General features: G+C 33.3%; 1 protein-coding gene across 1 annotated transcript in view; it reads left to right on the top strand.

Annotated features, from left to right (window-relative positions):
* The window catches only part of PCDH17 (protocadherin 17), a 101,308-nt gene that overhangs the window by 32,999 nt on the left and 47,911 nt on the right, over nucleotides 1–20,398 (top strand). The window contains exons 2-3 of the mRNA XM_029210304.1: nucleotides 2,568–2,626; nucleotides 2,760–2,932. Of these exons, the coding sequence (XP_029066137.1) occupies nucleotides 2,568–2,626; nucleotides 2,760–2,932 (232 nt within the window). The remainder of the gene's footprint in view (nucleotides 1–2,567; nucleotides 2,627–2,759; nucleotides 2,933–20,398) is intronic.

The following is a 20,398-nucleotide window of genomic DNA, read 5'->3' as shown; positions in this document are numbered from 1 at the left end:
ATGCTGTAATACATTCAGCTTTTTTGTCTATTTTCTCTTTGTTTTTCTATGTAAATACTGTTATTTTATTTCAGATTATTTGAAATGAGTTTTCAGACATCCTTGGAGCCTGGATAATGAAAATGTTATTTTCTATATTAAAACTAGTGTGTTTTTTATAGTGAATTAGTCATATGTTTATTAAAGGCCAAATGACTATTTCATTATGGTAATTATAAACAGACACAGCCTCTCACATTCCTACCTATTTTAATGAATGAATGCTGGCAGACATTATTAATAAACTCTTGATACGCTGCTACTGATTAAGTTGCAGACTTTTAAATTGTACTTTGTGAAATTCTACAATAATAAACCAACTTTCTTTAGCCTGTTTTTACCACCCTCCACCCTCATTTCTCCTCCTTTGTATATCCTGTTTTTCTCTTCCTCCTCTCTTTCTATTTTTCCCTTACCTTTCTCCCTGCCTTTCTTTCCTTTCCAAAATTCTTCTTTTCTAACTTCCTATTGTTTTCTTTCTTTCATCAGAACAATATTTCGTAGCATTACCATCACCCAGTGCTCATCAAACATGCTGATACATACATAGAAACATGCATAGACACGTGTGCACACATACTCACATATAATTTAAAACAGCTCTTCACTCAATAGGAACTTAAAGTATCTTATTTTATAAGAACTGCCCAGAACTTTGATATTATGCAAAAAATTTTAGATACTGTCCCTATTAGAACAAGGGAAGAAAAGTTTTCCCAGTCAGTCTCCCTGTGTCTAACTGAATAGTGATCCACATCCTATGAGGTCCCACCTAATCAAAGCCATTAAAATCACAAGATTACTTATAATAGCCCTTATATTTTCTAACTAGAGTTTACACTTTCACTTTACATTTTACTTGCTCCTTAATACCCCGGATTCTGTTTTTCTGAAGTGTTCTAAGATACTCAGGCTTAGCTTTTAACTGACAGCAATAATGAGTTGATGCATGTTTTTGACCAATTCAAAAAATGAACTAGATGATTTTAAGTTTAAATGTGGAGTTTCTAAGTAATTTTAGTTTTTAAAATTGGCAAAACTCTTTTGCAAACATTTTTGCTCTTGGTGTTGGTTTCCATTATTACTTTTACTAGAAGATAAAGTTATCCTTAAAGATAGATAGTTTGTTATGGAAACAATTAAGGTGCTTCACAGAATCTGGAAATTAGTAAAAACATGTTAATAAAAAATGTCTGCTACCAATTACTAGTTAAAGTGGATTAGAAGTGAGAAATTAATCTACCTTGTTTACCTTCATCTTTGCATTTATTTTGACAAAGGTCATTTGAACAACAGCAAGAAAAGATTATAGATTAAGAAATTTGTGAGGGTTTTTCCTGTCCCCCAACTTCTAAGAGACAGTGAAACTTAGATAGTAGTTTAAGCTATTACTCTTAACATGTTTTTTCCAATAATAGTTTAAAAAGCCAAATAATTTAAATTATTACATGGGATAAAAAAAAGAGTCCTGTTAGTTTAAATTAGCCTTATTTATAAGGAAAATACATACTGCTCTACATTAAACCTTACCTTGGTCCCTCTGCTTCATGAATTGTACGCTCCTGTGTCACTGATACTTGCATGCTGGATGATCTTGTAGGAACCCATAGCTGCTTCAGAGCACAATGGTGTGACATGAAGTGAGGCAGAAAACAGGAGAACCTTTGTCGCTGAGTCAGCTGCAAGAAGAAGTAACGTGTATGAATGTACAGTATAGGGAAACCTATGAAAGATCTACTCTCTTTTTCGCAAAAGACTCTGTTCTACGGTACAAGGAGAATTCAGTTCTATTTGGCAGACATCCATGTCAGTTTGGAAGCAGCAAAAACAGACACAAAAGCAAGCCTCGTTTCTCAGTGTCTACTCCCACTGCTTTAAGTAACATTTTAATTCTTATTTTTATTTTACTTTGTTTTTAATAACCAGGAAGTAATAGCCCTTTCCCTTGTATTGAGTACAATTTCCATAGTAGGGATGCAGATAAGGATGCACTATAGAGATGAGTCTGACCATAGGTGCCATGCCTGTATTTGTTACTGGTAACATTTGAAGGAAAGGTTTTATATCCCTTAATTGACGAGTGGGTGACTTTAAATGATGTTATATCAAGAAAGGCAAAGAATCCCAGCAGATGATGTAATTATGCTTAAAAATGAGTATTATTAAATAATTCACACTTTTAATATGGAGAAATTAGGTCATTTTTCCACTCCTCCCACAAATATTCAATCTTAATATCTAAGTAATGAAACAACACAGACAGTGTTATCCATCCTGGTACTAACAGAGAATGCCAGTTATGACAGGCTCATTGTTTACTTTAACAGGTAATTTGTGGACCGGAATCATTTAATTGTTCTGAGTACATGATTACATGTCAGCAATTTCCAATTTAATTAAAATGTACAAATTTGAAGATTAAGGGAATTTTTGAATTATTAATCATTTTTCCACTAGGAAGTCTTGTTGCTCTGCAGGAGATTTGTCCAGTGTACAACTATACGTATTTTTTTCCTTCTCTTTCGCAGACAGACAATTTTCCCGCAGAGCCCAATTACATGGGCAGCAGGCAGCAGTTTGTTCAAAGGTAAGGCCTATTAAATAACTTTCTCAGCTTCCCCATTTGCATTCATGTCAAAATTGCTTTGCTAGAGATTACACTTCAGATTCAAACTCGTAGAGACAACACTTTCTCTTCTTTTTCTTTATATGTATTTCAGTAGCTCCACGTTTAAGGACCCAGAAAGAGCCAGCCTGAGAGACAGTGGGCACGGGGACAGTGATCAGGCTGACAGTGACCAAGACACTAACAAAGGCTCCTGCTGTGACATGTCTGTTAGGGAGGCACTCAAGATGAAAACTACTTCAACTAAAAGCCAACCACTTGAACAAGGTGAGTGAAGTCTTCCAATGCTTACAAAGTGTAAAGCTTAAGCAATCATTTTAAACCTCATAGTACTAGAGTTGTAGTTTATCACCTTGGAATGGACCATTGACGATATAGCAAAAGGAGCAGCAAATTCTGAGGTTGCCCCAGACAGAAAGCAATTATTCAATACCTCAGTAACCACAGAAAAAGGAAGGCCATGGATTTTGGTCTGTAATCTTCTTAAGATGAGAGCTTGCCCAAAGTCACTAGATTGTACTTATCTTTATGAACATTTTCCAGCCTTTGCTATTTTGCATTTTATTAAAGGAAAATATAGCATATGTTAGCTAGATATGCACATTTTAATATACTAATATACAGATTAAGATGAATAAATTCAACGCTTTTAGGTGAAATGAAAACTCGATTGGGATTGTATAGCTCTTATCAGTGTTGATGTATTTTTAGTGTGGATTTTAGCTTCAAGATAGTTTTTCAAGAGTCAAATAACAGCTAAACCAGAGTTCTGGCTCCTTTTGATTTATGTCTAAGTCTTCCTGGATAGCAAATAAACATGAACTTGTTTACCCTTATAGAGTTAAAAAAGAAATACTTCTTCATAAATGCATATGTTTTTTGCTAAAAGTCTATCTTCAATTTATTAGTTTGATATGCCTTTTTAAATTAATTTTGATATTTTTATTGTTTCAAACACAATAGAATATTTACTAATGATTCACCCAAAGAGAATTAAGCTAGTCTTAAGTGTGAGACTTAGATGTTGTGAATAAGCTTTTTTTATGTCCAATTATAAGAAATGAAAAGAACTGTTGTATAAATCGAATTTCAGAATTACAAATGCATATTATATTAGTTAATATTAGTTTTCAAAATATTAATAGTATTTAAATATGTTTAATATTTATTTAAATTTTTATGAGAGACTACATTTAAGCTATATGGACATATTTATGTATTCTTCTAAGTCATTTAATGATTGGTGATTCATAAAGAGTAAATTTTTGCCTCTAGTGCAGTCAGTCCTATCACATATGCATCAGCAGATAGAATGCTTTTTAATTTCTCTATTCATGTTGAAATTTGAGTTCAAACACTCACACACATACAGAAATAAATTCATATATATATACATATATATAAAAGTTTCTGCACTAAATATAATTATGCTGGCTTAATTTTAAGGATAACCTCGCAAAAGCCTTCTTTTCTAAGTAATAAGTGCCAGATATGTCTTAGCAACTTTTTACATAACAATGCAATATTGTTTTAAAAATTATTTTAAACAAAAGCTATTTGAATACTTATCTAATATTCACAGTTCCTGCACAGTTGAATGTTTACTTGAAGTGAGTTAAGTGGTCTTGATGGGTTTGACTATGCAATATTATAATATATGAATATTTTAGGCACATTTTAAGTAATGGGTTATTGGATCTTGATATGTGAATGCATAGCCTAACAGACTAATCTATGTGTGTGATAAAGTGATTTACAGGTAATTCACTGGCCACTATTTGTAAAGCTGCATAGAGTAAGTAAAGAGTTTGCATTTTGTCCTATCTTCATGAGAAACTTTGTTAGTTAAAAAAGCCTGCTGCTCACTATTAACTTTTTAATTCCTTTCCATCTGCTGACTGAGCAATGTATTTGATAGGAATGAAAAAAAGACCCCTATAGAAAAGTGAAATATATGTCTGAAAATGTAGTTTATACTGAAAAGCTGTTTTTTCCTATTTTGATATCAAAAAGTAATATCATAGAAAGGTGGCTATTGTTCTTAAAAGAAAATGTGGTTGACACATATTTTAATTAATATTACACATAAAATAATTGCTAGTCTATGAGTGAGAATGCCAGTAGATATATCTCCTGTAAAACAAGTAGTTTCCACATATCCTTATTAACAAACACGAGAAAGTTATGAATCTGAAAGCCATACTTAGAAAGTAATCTCTGAATTTATAGGAGAGAGACTGACTTCTACTTTAAAACATGATTTTGAAGGAGTATTTCATTGATTGATTGACAGATTTGATTCATCAATTCATTTATTTAATAAATGTTTATCAAATGCTTTCAATATGTAAGGAAAGTTAGATTCTTTGGGAACATCAAAAATAAATTTGACTTGAAGCCTGCCTTCAAGAAACTGTATGTAACTAGTTGAGATGGGCGACCTTTCTCTGTTTGGCTCTCTCTCTCTCTCATATCTCCTTTCTCATCTACCTTTATCTGCCATCTATCTCCCTATCTCTCTGTCTACCTCCAATCTGTCTTTCTCTCTCCACCATCTAGATAATCTTTTTGTCTCCCTCCTTCCCTCTCTCTCTCTTTCTTTCTCTTTCTTCTATGTATATTACGCATACATCTATCTATCTACCTATCTAGATTCAGAGGAGGAGACTAGTATTTATTGAGTTTTTCCTACTTACCATAAACTGTGCCAACTTCATTTCAACATTAACATATTTAACCTGCAAACTCTAAGATAGTTATCATTTTTATCTTACATGTAAGAAAACTGAGCTTATGGGAAGTTTATTAACCTGCCAAGCAGGTTGGAATTTTATCTTAAGTCCAGATATGCCCAAAATTTGTGTCTTTTCTGTACAACTTTATCCCCAAATGGGAGAATTAGCTCAAATATATTTTCTGATTCATTGCTATGACTAGATATCAAATAAACATTGAAGGATAAGTTAAAACTTAAGTTCATGTATGCGAACCTTGAGGGAAAACATCAAAATAGGTTATATTCATTGAATTATTCAGTGGTTAAAACATAATATCCTATTTAGTTTTCATTGCACTTATAGATAGGTGACTACTGTTACTCTCACATTTAATAGTTGTTAAGAAATTTTCTCAATGTTCTGTGCTATAAGTAGTGAAGTCAGCATTAGAAATAAAATAGCATGCCTTCAGGGTCTGCCCTCTTAACCAACGCTTTATACTATTCACATAATGAATTGTTTACTCAGAAAAAAAAAATTAAAATGTTTGAAGAAGCAATCAGCCATTGTCTTGGTCAATGTCCTCTATTAATTTATTTGAAAAGCATCATGAGAGCCAATGCCAAATTAATTTAATGCACACCTACAAAGAATAATTTTCTTTACAGATGAAAGAAGATGACAGCCATATTCAAACAATTATCTCATGTCCAAGTTTCATATGTTAACCCTAATTTTTAATGCCTTTTAAAATATCCTAAAAAACATAAATAAATTTCCTTTAAAACAAAAGCTAAACAAAAAGAAACTTGTTTATCAGTCTTTTGCTTGTCCTAAAAATTTATAGTAGTGCCTTAATAGTTTTCAATTAAAAAATCAGTAACATAATTATATTTTATATTTTTATTAGTTTAATTGGCTTCTTTCCCTGTTTAAATTATCTCTATTAAGAAAAATAATGTTCTGTTTTAAATTAAAATACTTCTTTAAGTTAGAAATTAAAATAAACTTTAAAAATAGTCTTCATATTTTCAATGGAACTTTCTATGCTAATAATGATTTTCCTTTGCAAATAACTTAGTCCATTTGAGATTTTATTTTATTAGCTCAATTTTTACTGTTTTTCTTCTCTTTTGTGCTGATAGATTTTTTCCATTTGTTCTGTTCCTGATATTTGTGTATTTTTGCTATCATCAGTTTAAGCATCCCAAATATACAGCACTAGTATGTGTTGCCCATTATTTTAGAAAAAAATATTTTAAAGGATTCAGTAGTTAAATGAAGGTGTGATGTACTGCACTACAGCTGAAGATAGCTTTAAGGATTTTATATTAATAAAACCTATAATAGAAAGAGGTTATTTTAGCTTCTCTTAGTGTGATTAAAAAAAATCTCAAAGAATATGCTTAGTATTTTCTTTTTCTATTTGAGTTCAGTTTTGTGCTCTGCCTCTCTGTTTGTCAATTAGATTTTTCCCCATACATTTCCCATCAAATATTAAATGTAGGTAGGTAGGTTAGTGGGGAGAGAGAGAGAGAGGGAGAGAGGGAGATAATAGGTAAAACAATCCATATGTTTTGGAATGTGTATGGTGCCATAGTAGCAAATTCCTTAGAAAGGCATATATATATATATATATATATATATATATATATATATATATATTTCTATTTAATATGTCATTATTTATCAAAAAATGACACAGAAAATTGACCAAAATGCATTTCATCTTATTCTTCTGATTTTATATTTTGGAATGACAAAAACTAATTTATATCAAGAACTAATAAAAATACATAATGTTACTTCTGTAAAGAAGAGTCACATACAGTTTTATAAAGAACAAAAGTCTTTCAAAAATTTTTGCAGGTAAATTACTCTTTATACCTCAGAATACTATTTATACTTTGACTTCTTTATTTCTATCCATCAGAAACCTTGTAGAGTATTTTGATTGTTAGCAATAAGTGTTTTGTTTTTCTTTTAAAAGACTTAATAAGCTTTCCCCAAAATTCAGTAGTCTCTGTTGATTCCCAAATAATAAATGTGCAGTCTTTATAAATGCTGACTGGTAATTTTTCTGAGCTTGTTATTGATAGCTGTGTGACTGTTCTCAATTTTCCAAGGATAATCAGTCTTCTGATATCTTTATAATTAATTGAAACCAAGTCTTTGAATTGAACTCTGAAGCTAGTGGAGTAGCATTGTACATCGTGAGTACTCACATCCTGTGCTAGAGATTGCAGTGGATGCATCACCAACACAGGATGTAATGCCCCGTGGGGGCCAGATATTGGTCCCTTCCCTGGTGACTGGATTCCAGGACATTTCTGAGCCTCACGAGTTGCTCCAATCAAATTCTTTTTCATTTCTCATCTTATTTAATTGCCTTATAATTTGTTTTATTCTCTTCAATTTTGTGCCTCCCCCGTTCTCTCTACTGCTAGAAAAATCTGACTTCTTAAATTACATTCTGGGTCCAAGACATTTTGCAATGGAATCCCTGATTAAAATCTAATAAAACATAATCAATAGAAAGTTGAGAATAATGGAAATGACAAATAAACTAGGTTTGCTCCAGTGAATTCAGTTTTAAAAGTAAATTGTGTTCTTAAGGGGTGCCTTCACTCTTCCCAGAGGACATTCTAGAAAACTACAAAAAATAAAGCTAAAGAATTGTTTTTTGCTGTCGTTCCTTTTTTTCAAGTCAGTGTTTGAATTTTGCTTGTGGGCTCCATATTCAAAACAGAATTAGGCTAGTTGGAACGACTTTAGTATTTGTTATAGGATTTCAGAATTTGGCAAGGCTCTGAGCCCCACTTCTTCTAATTTTCCTCCTTAATTCACTGCATAATGACTGCAATTTCACCATATTTCTAATTATGTCTGGAAAGGAAACAGTTTAATGTTTGTACAACCTATACTTTACATGAAGGAGATATTTACGAAAGCAATAGTAGGGAAATGGGAGAATGGAAGTTGAGGTCCTTGTCCACTGAAGTGAGGGTGGAGCCATACATTCAGGATTTGGGAGGAGGTTATTGAGACAGAGGGCTGGGATGCTGAACACAAACTTGACCTACCTTGCAATTTCCCCTAGAACTGACCCTGAATAGAAAAGTACTAGCATAGTACTTTTATATTCTCAAGCTTCTGTTCTGTTTTCTCTTCTGCATTATGGTTACTGCAGTCTGAATCCTCCAATCAAGCAGTGTCTTTTCCCAGGCCTACCCGTAACAGGCAACAGCAAATCCACTTCTGTGGAAGCAAGAACATGAAGGAGGTGACCGTGTCCATCCTCTCAGCAGCCATCTGGCGATCTATGAAAATCATTTTTAAAATAAATTTTGCTATAAACTTACTAATAGGAAATTTGTCTTAGGAAGGAAATGGGAGATTACTGCCATATATTAGGAGTGGGAAGGAACTTTGAATATTTAATGCCAGAGAGGAATCATTTACAAATTTTTAGAAGCACTGCTGCTTTATGATTTGCATAAGTGGTATTTAAGAAATTGTATTATTTGCCAAGAATTCATATTATTTTCAAGTCCTGTAAGCTTTTATTAGGCTGCATCTATCCAAGAGCAGGGTAATATCAATTTTATCACCTCCCTGTGCTATCTTTTAGGGCATTCCCAATTCATCTGGCCTTACATTTTACTAGACAAAATATTTCTCAAACTGTGAGCAGTTTCACTTTGTTTTTGCTTACCAGGCTTTGCAACCGTCCCACAGTTCACCTAACTTTAAAAGTTTCAATGACATCTCTTTTCTCGTGTGCAAACATCTGCTTCCAGAATCCAGCATCTGGTATCATGAAAATAGAGAGATTTTATCACCCTCACATTTGTTGCTCATCGTAAAGCCTCTCTAACAAGTGTTGCATGATTTACTATAGACTCACTGTGATTTTGAGATTCTCTTGCTTTTAGTAAGCACAGCAATGACTTTTCCTGAAAGATTCCAATTAGGAAATGTTGGAACAGTATTTCCCAAACTTTTGACACTCATTTTGCCTTATACTTGGGGCAGGGGAACCCTCCCCAGCCTTAGAATTACACACTCTCTCAAATATTCCCAAAAAAAACAGAGGATTTTACTTTTTGTGTTTTTTATAATATAAATAATGACAATTTCTTTTCATTTTTATAAATAAAATTCTATACTAATATTACATACATTTTTTATGAAAGCAGGAATGTGTCCATAAATTCTAAAAATATAAAATAGTTATCAGCTCATCTGTTAATTAAGAACTGTAAGAAAATAATGTTATTAGGTCTAAAACTTCTCCCAGCAATTTCCTGTTATTTCACTTTAATAGCATGTTTAATATTGCAGGTTCTCTATTCTTTTGAAAACCATATTACAAAACATTAGGGTAAGAATCCTTGAAGTATAATTCCCCTATTGTGTAGATAAGAAAACAGATTAAGTGATTTCCATGGGGTCTTCAAGTTAGTGGCAGAGGTAGCACTAGTTCCAGGTTTATAATTTTCTGTCTAGAGCCCTTTCCATCCTTCCGTGTAATTTCTGTGACACATTAATAGAGACCTCGAAGCCTCTGAACAGGTACTTCAGATTTGTCGTCACACTTCTTTTCCTTATTAACTTGAAGATGTCAACTGCCAAGCTTCAGAGCTTCATTCTTGATTCTTTCATATATATTGAATAAGTATTTCACATATTCATATATTTAATATATATTGAATAAAAGCTCCAAAAGGTCAATTAAATGTATCATTCCAGAAGTTAGATACTGACACTACTGGATTATTTATCACTAAGCACTAGGATGTAAATATTTCTTCAATCTGGACACAGTACCTATACCTGTGCTACCTGTGAGTACCTGATACTTTCTTAGTGTGCTGAGGAATGGTGGTGCCAAGAGAGATTTTCAGTCATTCATTCGTTTATTCAATCACTTAAGTTTTCTTCTAATAAATGACTGTGCCCGGGATACAAAGATGCACTAAAGCACAGGCTGGGTCCTCAAGAAGCTCACACTGTATTAAATAAATTGGACATACAAACCATGAGTTTGGTGCAGTGAGAGAGAGATATGTCCTGAGTATTAATGGAGTCAGGAGAATGGAAACCCGGCCCAGATTTGGAGGCTCAAAGAACATTCCTGGAGAAGAACACATCTGAGCTGACTCTTCAAAAAATGTTTGGCTTACTTGGCAGAGTGAAGTTGGGAGAGGGAAGATGATGGGCACTCTCAGAAACATAGGTGAAAGGAAGCAGTGCATGGCAAGCTGCTGTTAGAGGCATGTGAGTAGTGATGTTAAGAGTGGGAATGGCAGGTAGAGACTGGGGAGGTAGGTAGAAGCCCAATGATGGGACCACTGAGAGGCAGCCCTTGGAGGTTCAGGAGGTGACAGTTCAAACTTTCATTTTAAAGGGATGATTTTTATGACAATGTCTTGGGGGATGGGAATACAATTAGGAAGCTGGGCAAGTAATACATGGCAAGGCAAAATGAGGCCTAGAGTGGTGAAGAGGTAGTAAGAATGGAACAAAGTGAAAGATCAAAAACTTCTTTTAGTACACACCACTACTTTTATGATTCTAATGAATTGCTTAGAAAAAAATCATTTGATGCCCAAGTAAATGTAATAGCACTTGAATTATTTAATGCATTTAAGTAAGCTTTTATGTAATATATACCACATATATTAAGTTAACACATAAATATTTGAAACTTTTAGCATTTTCTCTAAATGACCAATGCTTATTTCTATATAGGAATCGATTTAATAAAGAAATTTACCATTCAAGTATGCTGGGGAAGAAAACAAACAAACAAGCCAAAAACTTCAGTTAACCAGATCTTTGAGAAAACTTTCAGAAAGCAGTAAGGTAGTATAAAACTTGCTGTGATAGACATTAGGATTGTGATTTGGATAACTGAGTTCAATTTACTAAATGGTAAAAACAGGGTGAGGTCATCATGGGGAAAACATTTGGGAAGTAAAAAGAGTTTAGATGAGTAACAGAAGAGCCAACTGAAAATTACAGTTTGGTAATGGGAGGAGAGGTGGGGGGTATAAACATAGAAGCCATTGATATGGGATCATACTTAAAGTAAACTGATGACAGGGATTATTGGGAGAAAAGAGAATAGAGTTCAGGACAGAATCCTTCAGAACACAACAGTAAGAAGTTGGAAAGGAGAAAAGTTCAACAATTGTTCAATTTGAATGAGACATAATCAGTATGTTGTGTGACAATCCAAAATCTGGAGACCAACTAGATGAAGTATTTGACTGAAGCCAAGAGTTTTCAGATTTCATTTCCAGACAACATAATTGAGAGCCAAATTAAATCAATTCGTTAAATCAATCTGGACAACTCTGTTTTTATTTAAAACAAAATGATACTGAGCTTGGTTCTGTTTTATGGTTCACAAACTAGTTCTGAGAACAGTCCCAAATATGTGATCTGGCATCACTGGCATTAAATGTATGACTTCCAGAGCTCACTACTTCAAAAAAAGGAACATTTACTTGGAATCATATATTTTTTTAAAATAAATCTATTTATTGCATTGGGTCTTCGTTGCTGTACGCGGGCTTTCTCTAGTTGTGGTGATCAGGGGCTACTCTTTGTTGCGGTGAGCGGGCTTCTCATTGCATTGACTTCTCTTGTTGTGGAGCACGGGCTCTAGACGTGTGGGCTTCAGTAGTTGTGGCTTGTGGGCTCAGTAGTTGTGGCACATGGGCTTAGTTACTCCGCGGCATGTGGGATCTTCCCGGACCAGGGCTCAAACCCGTGTCCCCTGCACTGGCAGGTGGATTCTTAACCACTGCACCACCAGGAAAGTTCAGCAATGTGATTTTCATTGGTGAATTGCAGTGCAAATTATTTCCTCTTATGTTAAAACTCTGTTTATGAATAAGAGAAAGAAAGGGGGAAAAAGTAGCTAAAGAAGGTGGTATTATAGATGGAAAATGCTTTAATTATTCAAGGTATCTGAGTATTAATATACTGAGGTAAATGATCCACCTAGAGGAATTATTGAAGGATTGGATGAGAGAGATGTTATTCCAGTATAATGGGGATGCTAGCTTTAAAGTGAAGATAAACTTTTTCTGTAAAGGAAAGAAAGGAGAAATAAATTTGAAAAGATAAACAGTGATGTGTAGGCAAAGGGAAAATAGTTGTAGGTTCTGAGCTTCTCTATAAAATGGAAAGCAAATTTCATCAATCTCATTATTTCACAAAAAACACGTATTATATAAATGACACTCAGATTTGCAAAAAGCCAGAGGAGCTCATACAATTACCAAGATAATCTATTGCAAGATGAACACCTGTCAAAAACAGATACGGCTATTATTTCGTATTTATATTTGTTAAAAAAATAAGAAATAGGAACATATAATGTATCAAACCAAATGCATTAACATATTTAAATTAACTCCTCTTGTACTTCTCAATTTTATAGCTCCCAAGGAGTCTTTAAAGCTGATGTTTTGATGTGTAGGCCTATAGTATAGATGTTTTCTAGAATTAAAAAAAATTTCAAATTTTAGAAAGATGATGTATTGCATATACCATGTATTATGTAACATCCCCACTGGGAGCTGTACCAGTACTCACAATGAAACACATGATCAGTTTTGTAGAGAAAAGTCTATATATTCACATTAAATTGAATAAATGAATAATATAGATAACCCATGTCAGTTCAAGTCAATTTTACCACTGAATGAATAGCAAAATAACTTCCAGACCTGAAATTTTTTTGGATTTCAAAATGGACAAGAGGGCTTCCCTGGTGGCGCAAGTAGCTGGCAGTCCGCCTGCCGATACAGGGGACACAGGTTCATGCCCTGGTCCGGGAAGATCCCACATGCCGCGGAGCGGCTGGGCCCGTGAGCCATGGCCGCTGAGCCTGTGCGTCCAGAGCCTGTGCTCCATAACGGGAGAGGCCACAACAGTGAGAGGCCCGTGTACCACAAAAAAAAAAAAAAAAAAAGGACAAGAAATTTAAAATTTTTACTTAATTTGCATATTGGAGCTTTTCCTTCCTTAAATTCTTGACAGTTAGTTATACTAATGATGATCCCAGTAGTAACATGATGAAAAAAAAATTATCTACCAACAAGAGAAATGATTTAATCCAGTTTCCTATTAAGTCATAATAGAAATCTGCAGTGGGGGATGTTTTAAATCAAATATAGACAAAAATATTCTATCACCCCTGTAATCATTTTAATATGATAAATATTTACTTTGGGAAGATCACTCAAATGTTTCATCCTGGAACATTTAAATGTTTAATCATGTCATAAGAACATTTTGAGTAGTACTTTTGGGATTTGCAGACAGGGCACAAATGCACTCCCACCTCTGATACAGGGTATATTTTTGAAACAAAATACATATTTCATGGAGATTGATTCATCTGCCCTGGATTTTATTTTCTTTGAGGTTTTGAATATTTATACTGAGGGATGAAATTTTGTTTTGTTTTTGTCCCGGGCCATTTCCTTCCAATTTTAATTACTACGTTTATTACATAATGTCCTTTATATAGACATCTGAACTTTTTCCCCTCCAGGCTAACATTTTTAAAGATATTTAAAAGAAGGATGGCAAGAAAACTTCAGAAAATTTTAATACATGCAGAATGACTTCATGATGTACATAGGTATTACTCCACACTGTTGGAAAACAATAGAAAATAGTTTGAATCTTAAGTAAATATATGTGATATTTTATTTTTTTTTTTACTCATGGAGTGTATTGTGACTCTTGCTCAGGAGTGACTCTCATTACCATTAAAATATGAATAAATTAATACAATGCATATTATTTCAGTACCCACGTATATGACTCTGCCTTCAAGGTGTTTGGTTTTTGAAACTGTCATTCCTCTATCCATCTAGCTATAGTTCCATTTGTTAAATACTGTAATATATGTAATAAATAAAAATAAAATTCTGCTAGAGAAAGGAATAAAGAATTACTTCATGAATTAGATGTGCCTTTAATAGGGTCTTGAAAGTAGAGTAGAACTTACAGGACACAGATGAATTGAGTATTTGAAGCTGAGATAATAGCATGATGACAAGTCATAGCATGATCCAGGACTGACAAATAAGTATGGATATTTTTATTGGAGTATGACATGTAGAGTTATAATGGAGAGAAATTGGACCAAATAAATGGACTAGGGTCAGATTATGAAATACCTTAAATTCCGTACTAAGAAGCTTGAATCTGATTACATAGGCCATTAAAAACTTTATTTTGAGTACAGTTAACTGATCAGAATTTTGTTTTAGAAGATTCAATTAATAATATACCATAGGAGCGCTGGAAATCAAAGGAGCCCAATGGCCAAGACAGATCATTCATCAAATTTCAAAAGGACAGTGGCGTGTTTAATATTTCCTAATTTTTGTATATTATAATGTAATTTAATTGCTGAGCCCAAGAGTTTTTATTGAAATCATTCTGAGCAATAAATGTAACACAAAAGAAAGATTACTCAGTTCAAAGTACCATCTATTTGTATTTGTCAAGTATGATCAAAGTTGATTTTTCTCTTTCATTTTTATTTACAGCAGAGCTGAAAACCCTACCTTAAATATGAATCCTAATGAAACCCTTAAAAGATTATAAATATATAACAAACTGTGTGGACTTATTCAATCGGATAACAAAAGAACAGCTAATAGTTACAGGCAATTAAAAAGAAAAAAAAAAAAATTGAATAGCTACTTTATGTCAAGTACCGCACCAAGCACCTTTAAGCAAGTTTGTCCTCATGGCAAGCTGAGGAGATGTCTGTTATCTTTAATAGGTTAAAAACCTGAGCATAAAGAACTGATGTAACTTGCCCGTAGTCTAGGCCCTCTGCGGTGTAGCAGTTGTCTGCCTGATGCCATGACTGTGCTCTCTTCATTCTAGTTCCATTTCCTTATTTACAGTCTTCAATACCAATGTGAAAAGGAGAGTTCACAGGGAAGTTATACTAATATTTCTAAATTGAAAATAGGGTTGAAATTAGAGTTGAATGAGATTATTTATGCCTAAGTGAACAGAGTTATGAACAGTTCTTCAGTACCATATATAGTCATCTCATTGCCATTATTTTATTATTATTATCTTTGTGACTTCCTCTGCAGCAGTATCTAATACTGAGACTATTGTTTTTTGATCCATATATAGATGATTTGCCTTTACCTCAAATAACCTTTATTTCATTGCTACATATTGTGCAGTTAACCTAGGCACTGGACAGAAGGCACAAAACTTGCCATGCTAACTTGTTGATACCAATTGGAAAATACTTTAATTTCTATATACTTATAAAAGTCACCTTCATATGTGACGGTCATTTTATTAATGTGTGATCACTGTTAAACACAGAATATAACAAGGTAGTTCTAGATATATGGTCTATCTCACCATTCATTTCTATTAAGTTTGATAAAAAGGTACTTTTGCTATTTTTGAGTAATAAATAAAATACATTTTGTTTTTTGAATGCTGTCTGTATTAAACTTTAACATTAGTTTACTTTTAAACCTATGACAAACTACTTAGAGTTATGTTATATACACAAATTTAATCTCACTTTATTCATAATCTACATTTTGTAATACACTGTAGTCCGTATGTTTTTTTTTTGTTTTTTTTTGCGGTACGCCGGCCTCTGACTGTTGTGGCCTCTCCCGTTGCGGAGCACAGGCTCCGGACGCACAGGCTCAGCGGCCATGGCTCACGGGCCCAGCCGCTTCGCGGCATGTGGGATCTTCCCGGACTGGGGCACGAACCCGCGTCCCCTGCATCGGCAGACAGACTCTCAACCACTGTGCCACCAGGGAAGACCCCGTATGTATTCTTAAGAAATGTCACAGCTCTCCAAGTATTTGATCAAAGTTTTTGTTCAATTGAAATGGAGCAGAAAAAAACTTGAATTCCATTTACCTCATATTTTTCTACCCCAAAACTGCCAACACAATTTTTTCTACTTTCTCAAGCCCTCCCAACCAGACCTTATAATTCCAGTTATTGGTACCACCATCTACCTAGTCACTCCAGTCAGAAACAAAGGAACTCCTCTTATTTCCCTTCTCTTCCTCATCCCAGCATGTGCCATTAATTCCTATTGTTACCACAAGCCAAGTCTACTTCTTTGTTTCACCTCTAGTGTATTCCCCTATCAGAGGCTGCCTCTTTTTCACACCACCATACCTTCCCAGGGTAGGTGGTCACCTGCTTCCCTTGCTGTCTTGTTTGAGATGTTAAGTTCAAACATTTCACTCCAATTAAAACTCTTTAATGGCTTCCACAGCGTACTTGAAAAAAAAATTAGACTTTTAACCTTGGCCAGTAAACCCTCCCCTTTTGTCACTCTCTTACTAGCTCACTATACACCAGCCATGGAAGTCTTCTTGCAGTTTCTTCTTTTCTTACTCAAGAAAGAGGCTTCTAGTGTGGAAAGCTTTTTTGCATTAACTTGTCTCCCTCAAGAATCTGCATGCTCTGTGTGCGATGGAGATACTTTTATTCTCCAATGTATTACCAATATTTGGTTTAAAAAAAAGGGTTATCAAGGATTAAAACTACAGATTAAGAAGAAGATTTTAAGGAACTCGAAGTCATTGGATAAATGTTAAAGGATCTTGATATGATAAATAACATGATATTGTATTAATCTTTAGAGAAGCCAGTTCTTCTATAGTTAGAAACAAATCCGACAAACAGTTAATGACTTCCAGTAATTGAATTATGCACATTTAAATTGAATCATCTCATTTACCATGCACAATTTTAAATAATTTTATAAGATAGGCATTGCCATTTCCATTTTGAATAGAGGAAATGACCAATCTAAGGTCATCGAACTTTTATGTGGCCAAGCCAAAATTTTAGCCTAGGGATCTGATTCTAATTTCATTGGTCTTTTCATTTTTTCACAGTAGCAATGGCCACATGAGAAGGAACAAGGTTGTAACCAGTCTAAGTGATAGTGAAAATAAGAGGGAGTCATTGGGATGAAAATGTTTGGAGAATAAAGATCCTAACATCTGGGTAGGGAGTAAGAGAGAGTCATCAAATTTTTCAATGTTAAAAGCTTCCATCATGTCTTAACAATATGGTTGGGCTATTTAATAGTATTGGCTGGCTAAAGCAGCATGCAAAGTACATGGTGCAATAGGAATGGGTGAAAAGAGAAATGAAAAAAGTGAGTACAATCTATTTGAAACATATGATTGCTGTATTTGAAATATGTGACTGCAGGCACTCAAAACATACTGTAATATTGAGGGAAAGATGATAAATTTGGGTTAGCTTTTGAGTGTCCATTATTGATATAGTACTATATATAGAAAAATTAGAGCAAGTAGATAAACTGACATGTTAAGGAAGATAGTAAAGCAAATTGCTACTTTGAAACACAGGAGACAAATCAGTAAAATGAAACCTTATCTTGTGAGTAAATTCAACAACAAAACCTTAGATGAGGCAGGTAAAGATTCCACAGGGCTCAGAAGTGTCCTTCATATTACTGGGCCCAGAGCTACATTTGCAATAAAATAATTAGATTTGAATCCCAGCAAATAGTGTTCATTTATTTGTGAAATACTGATACTGTTGTCCACATACATGTACTGATTTTTAAAATTGTCAATTTATATAAGTCCATCTAAAGTAATAGAGGTGTGATAAAAATAATAATGAAAATGAAAGCTTTGCCAAAATTGATAATAGACAATACTAGGTAAAGGAATAACTGAAAGTACTCATACATTGAATAGTTACTAAAAAGAAGGATAAGTGTACTACTTCAGGGCATGATGTGAGATCCCCTTGAGTTTATACTTTAAGAAGAACATATATTTAAAATAATAAAGATTAAAGAACCAACACTCCAGAAGCCAAAGCTTTCCAGATTTCTTCCTTGAATTTTACTGAGAACACCAGTGCTATGTTTTTGTTCCCTCTTTTCTTCTATAACATATTGAGATTTAAAAAAAAAACTAGGCTACATAAAACTCCAGAGGTTAGGAAATACATCTCCTACTAGATTTGTTTTTGTGAGACATAACTCTGACTTTCTATATTTTGATTATTAAATTTATTTTCTGTTTTATACCCACACATATTTATATGAAAACATACATGAGTTTATATATTTGTATATATATTTTCAAAATTTGAATGACAAAAGCTTAAATTTTTTTAAAATTACACTTAGCCTATATCCACTAGAGTATCATTAACTTCTCCAATGTATTGTAATTGTGCCTGGAAATTGTACCAGGTTACTAGAAACTTGCCCTTGAAATTACAAAATGTATCAACAATATATAATAATGCATTTTCACATAGATTTATTAGCACAAGAGTATTCAAAACCCATTAACAACTTAATTATTTCTATGCTCACGTGACAATATTTTATTAACCATCATTTTAAAACTTTTGAATGTTGAAAAGAATAAAAGAAGCAGCTTTTTAAAAAGCCATAATCCAAGTTATTTGTTTTTAGGTTATGGGTAATATGTTTTTATGAATAGAGGCTACCTATTTTGCCTAATTTGTTTTTGGAATTGTGTTATGAATATAAATATGTACATTCATTTCAGTATATTTATTACTTACATATCATCAGTTCATTTGAACACTCAATACATTTGTTAATACCATCAATGTTTGAGTGATTTGCTATCATTTTCTTCAGATGTAACCAATTTTTCTCCGATATCAATTCAATATTGTTAAACTACTCAATTTTTCTTTAATAATACAGCACAGTTATTAACTCTGGGGGAGAACCTATGTGCCTCACCAATTACTTTAAAAAGAATTCAGATTTCTATTTGGATTCAAAGACATACTGAAGTTCAAATGAGTCAATAGTATGTTGCCATATAAATCCTTATTAACATCTTCAAGGATAAATAGATATGATAGATAGTAATTAGTATGTTATCTATAATTTGCTTCTAATTTATTTAAGGGAGAGTAAAAGTAGTTTGTTCCCTTAGAACTGTTAAGTACCCCTTTATAATTGTGTTTATGCTCTTAATGTGCAATATCTATTAAAAATATTTGACAAGGTAGAAAACTCTACCTAGTAATAATTATACTGATATATAAAGCATTACTGATGATTCAAAGTGGCATATATGTTTTCTACCCTCTTAAATATAGTTTACATGAAAGGATTCAATATTTATTTGTGCCAGACATTGTACATGGCACTAGGGAAAGAAATTATTCATGAAACAGACCTAAGTCCTGATCTTTTGTTGTTTACCTCAGTGGATGTTTGTGTTATTCAAAGCTCTTGGAACATCTAATTTGACTTTTTGTTAATGAAGCATACAAACAAAAGTGTTTTGTTAGTCTGAAAACACACCTTAGATCTACCATATGAAAATCAATGAATATGTGAAAGTAAACTTTAAAAATTAGATGAGATAAAAATGTACCTATCTACAGCTGTGGAAGTTATAGGATGGAATTTTTATTCCCTTCATACAGATAAAAATATTGAGGAATGATATCCTGCATGGAATCCTTGAACAGAAAAATAACATGAGCTAAAAACTAAGGAAATGCAAATAAAGTATGGGCTTTATTGTATCAATATTGGTTCATTAATTGTGACAAATGTACTATATGAATGTAAGATGTTAAAAATAGGCGAGCTGGGTGTGAGACATAGGGAACTCTGTAGTATCTTCTCAATTTTTCTGTAAATCTAAAACTGATCTAAAATTTTTAAGTTTATTTTAAAAATTAGTAACTTTGGAAGAAATAAATTGAGGATACCAAATTGTGCAGAACTTTAGATGTTAACTCAAGTATTTGAGCATTTTTAATGATCAGTAGGAAGCCAAATATGTGGGCAGGAGCCTAACATAATTAATGTAGCTATTTAGGGACACCTTCTTCTACAACTGCACAAATTGTAGGATGGGAGTGGTGGCTTCCAGGAGAGCAATCTGATTCAGTAATTTCCCTATAAAGTGATAAA

Source organism: Monodon monoceros, unplaced genomic scaffold (assembly GCF_005190385.1).
Source record: "Monodon monoceros isolate NGI ecotype Baffin Bay Population unplaced genomic scaffold, NGI_Narwhal_1 Super_Scaffold_8, whole genome shotgun sequence".
Taxonomy (NCBI): domain Eukaryota; kingdom Metazoa; phylum Chordata; class Mammalia; order Artiodactyla; family Monodontidae; genus Monodon; species Monodon monoceros.
This window is presented reverse-complemented; position numbering and strand designations above follow the sequence as displayed.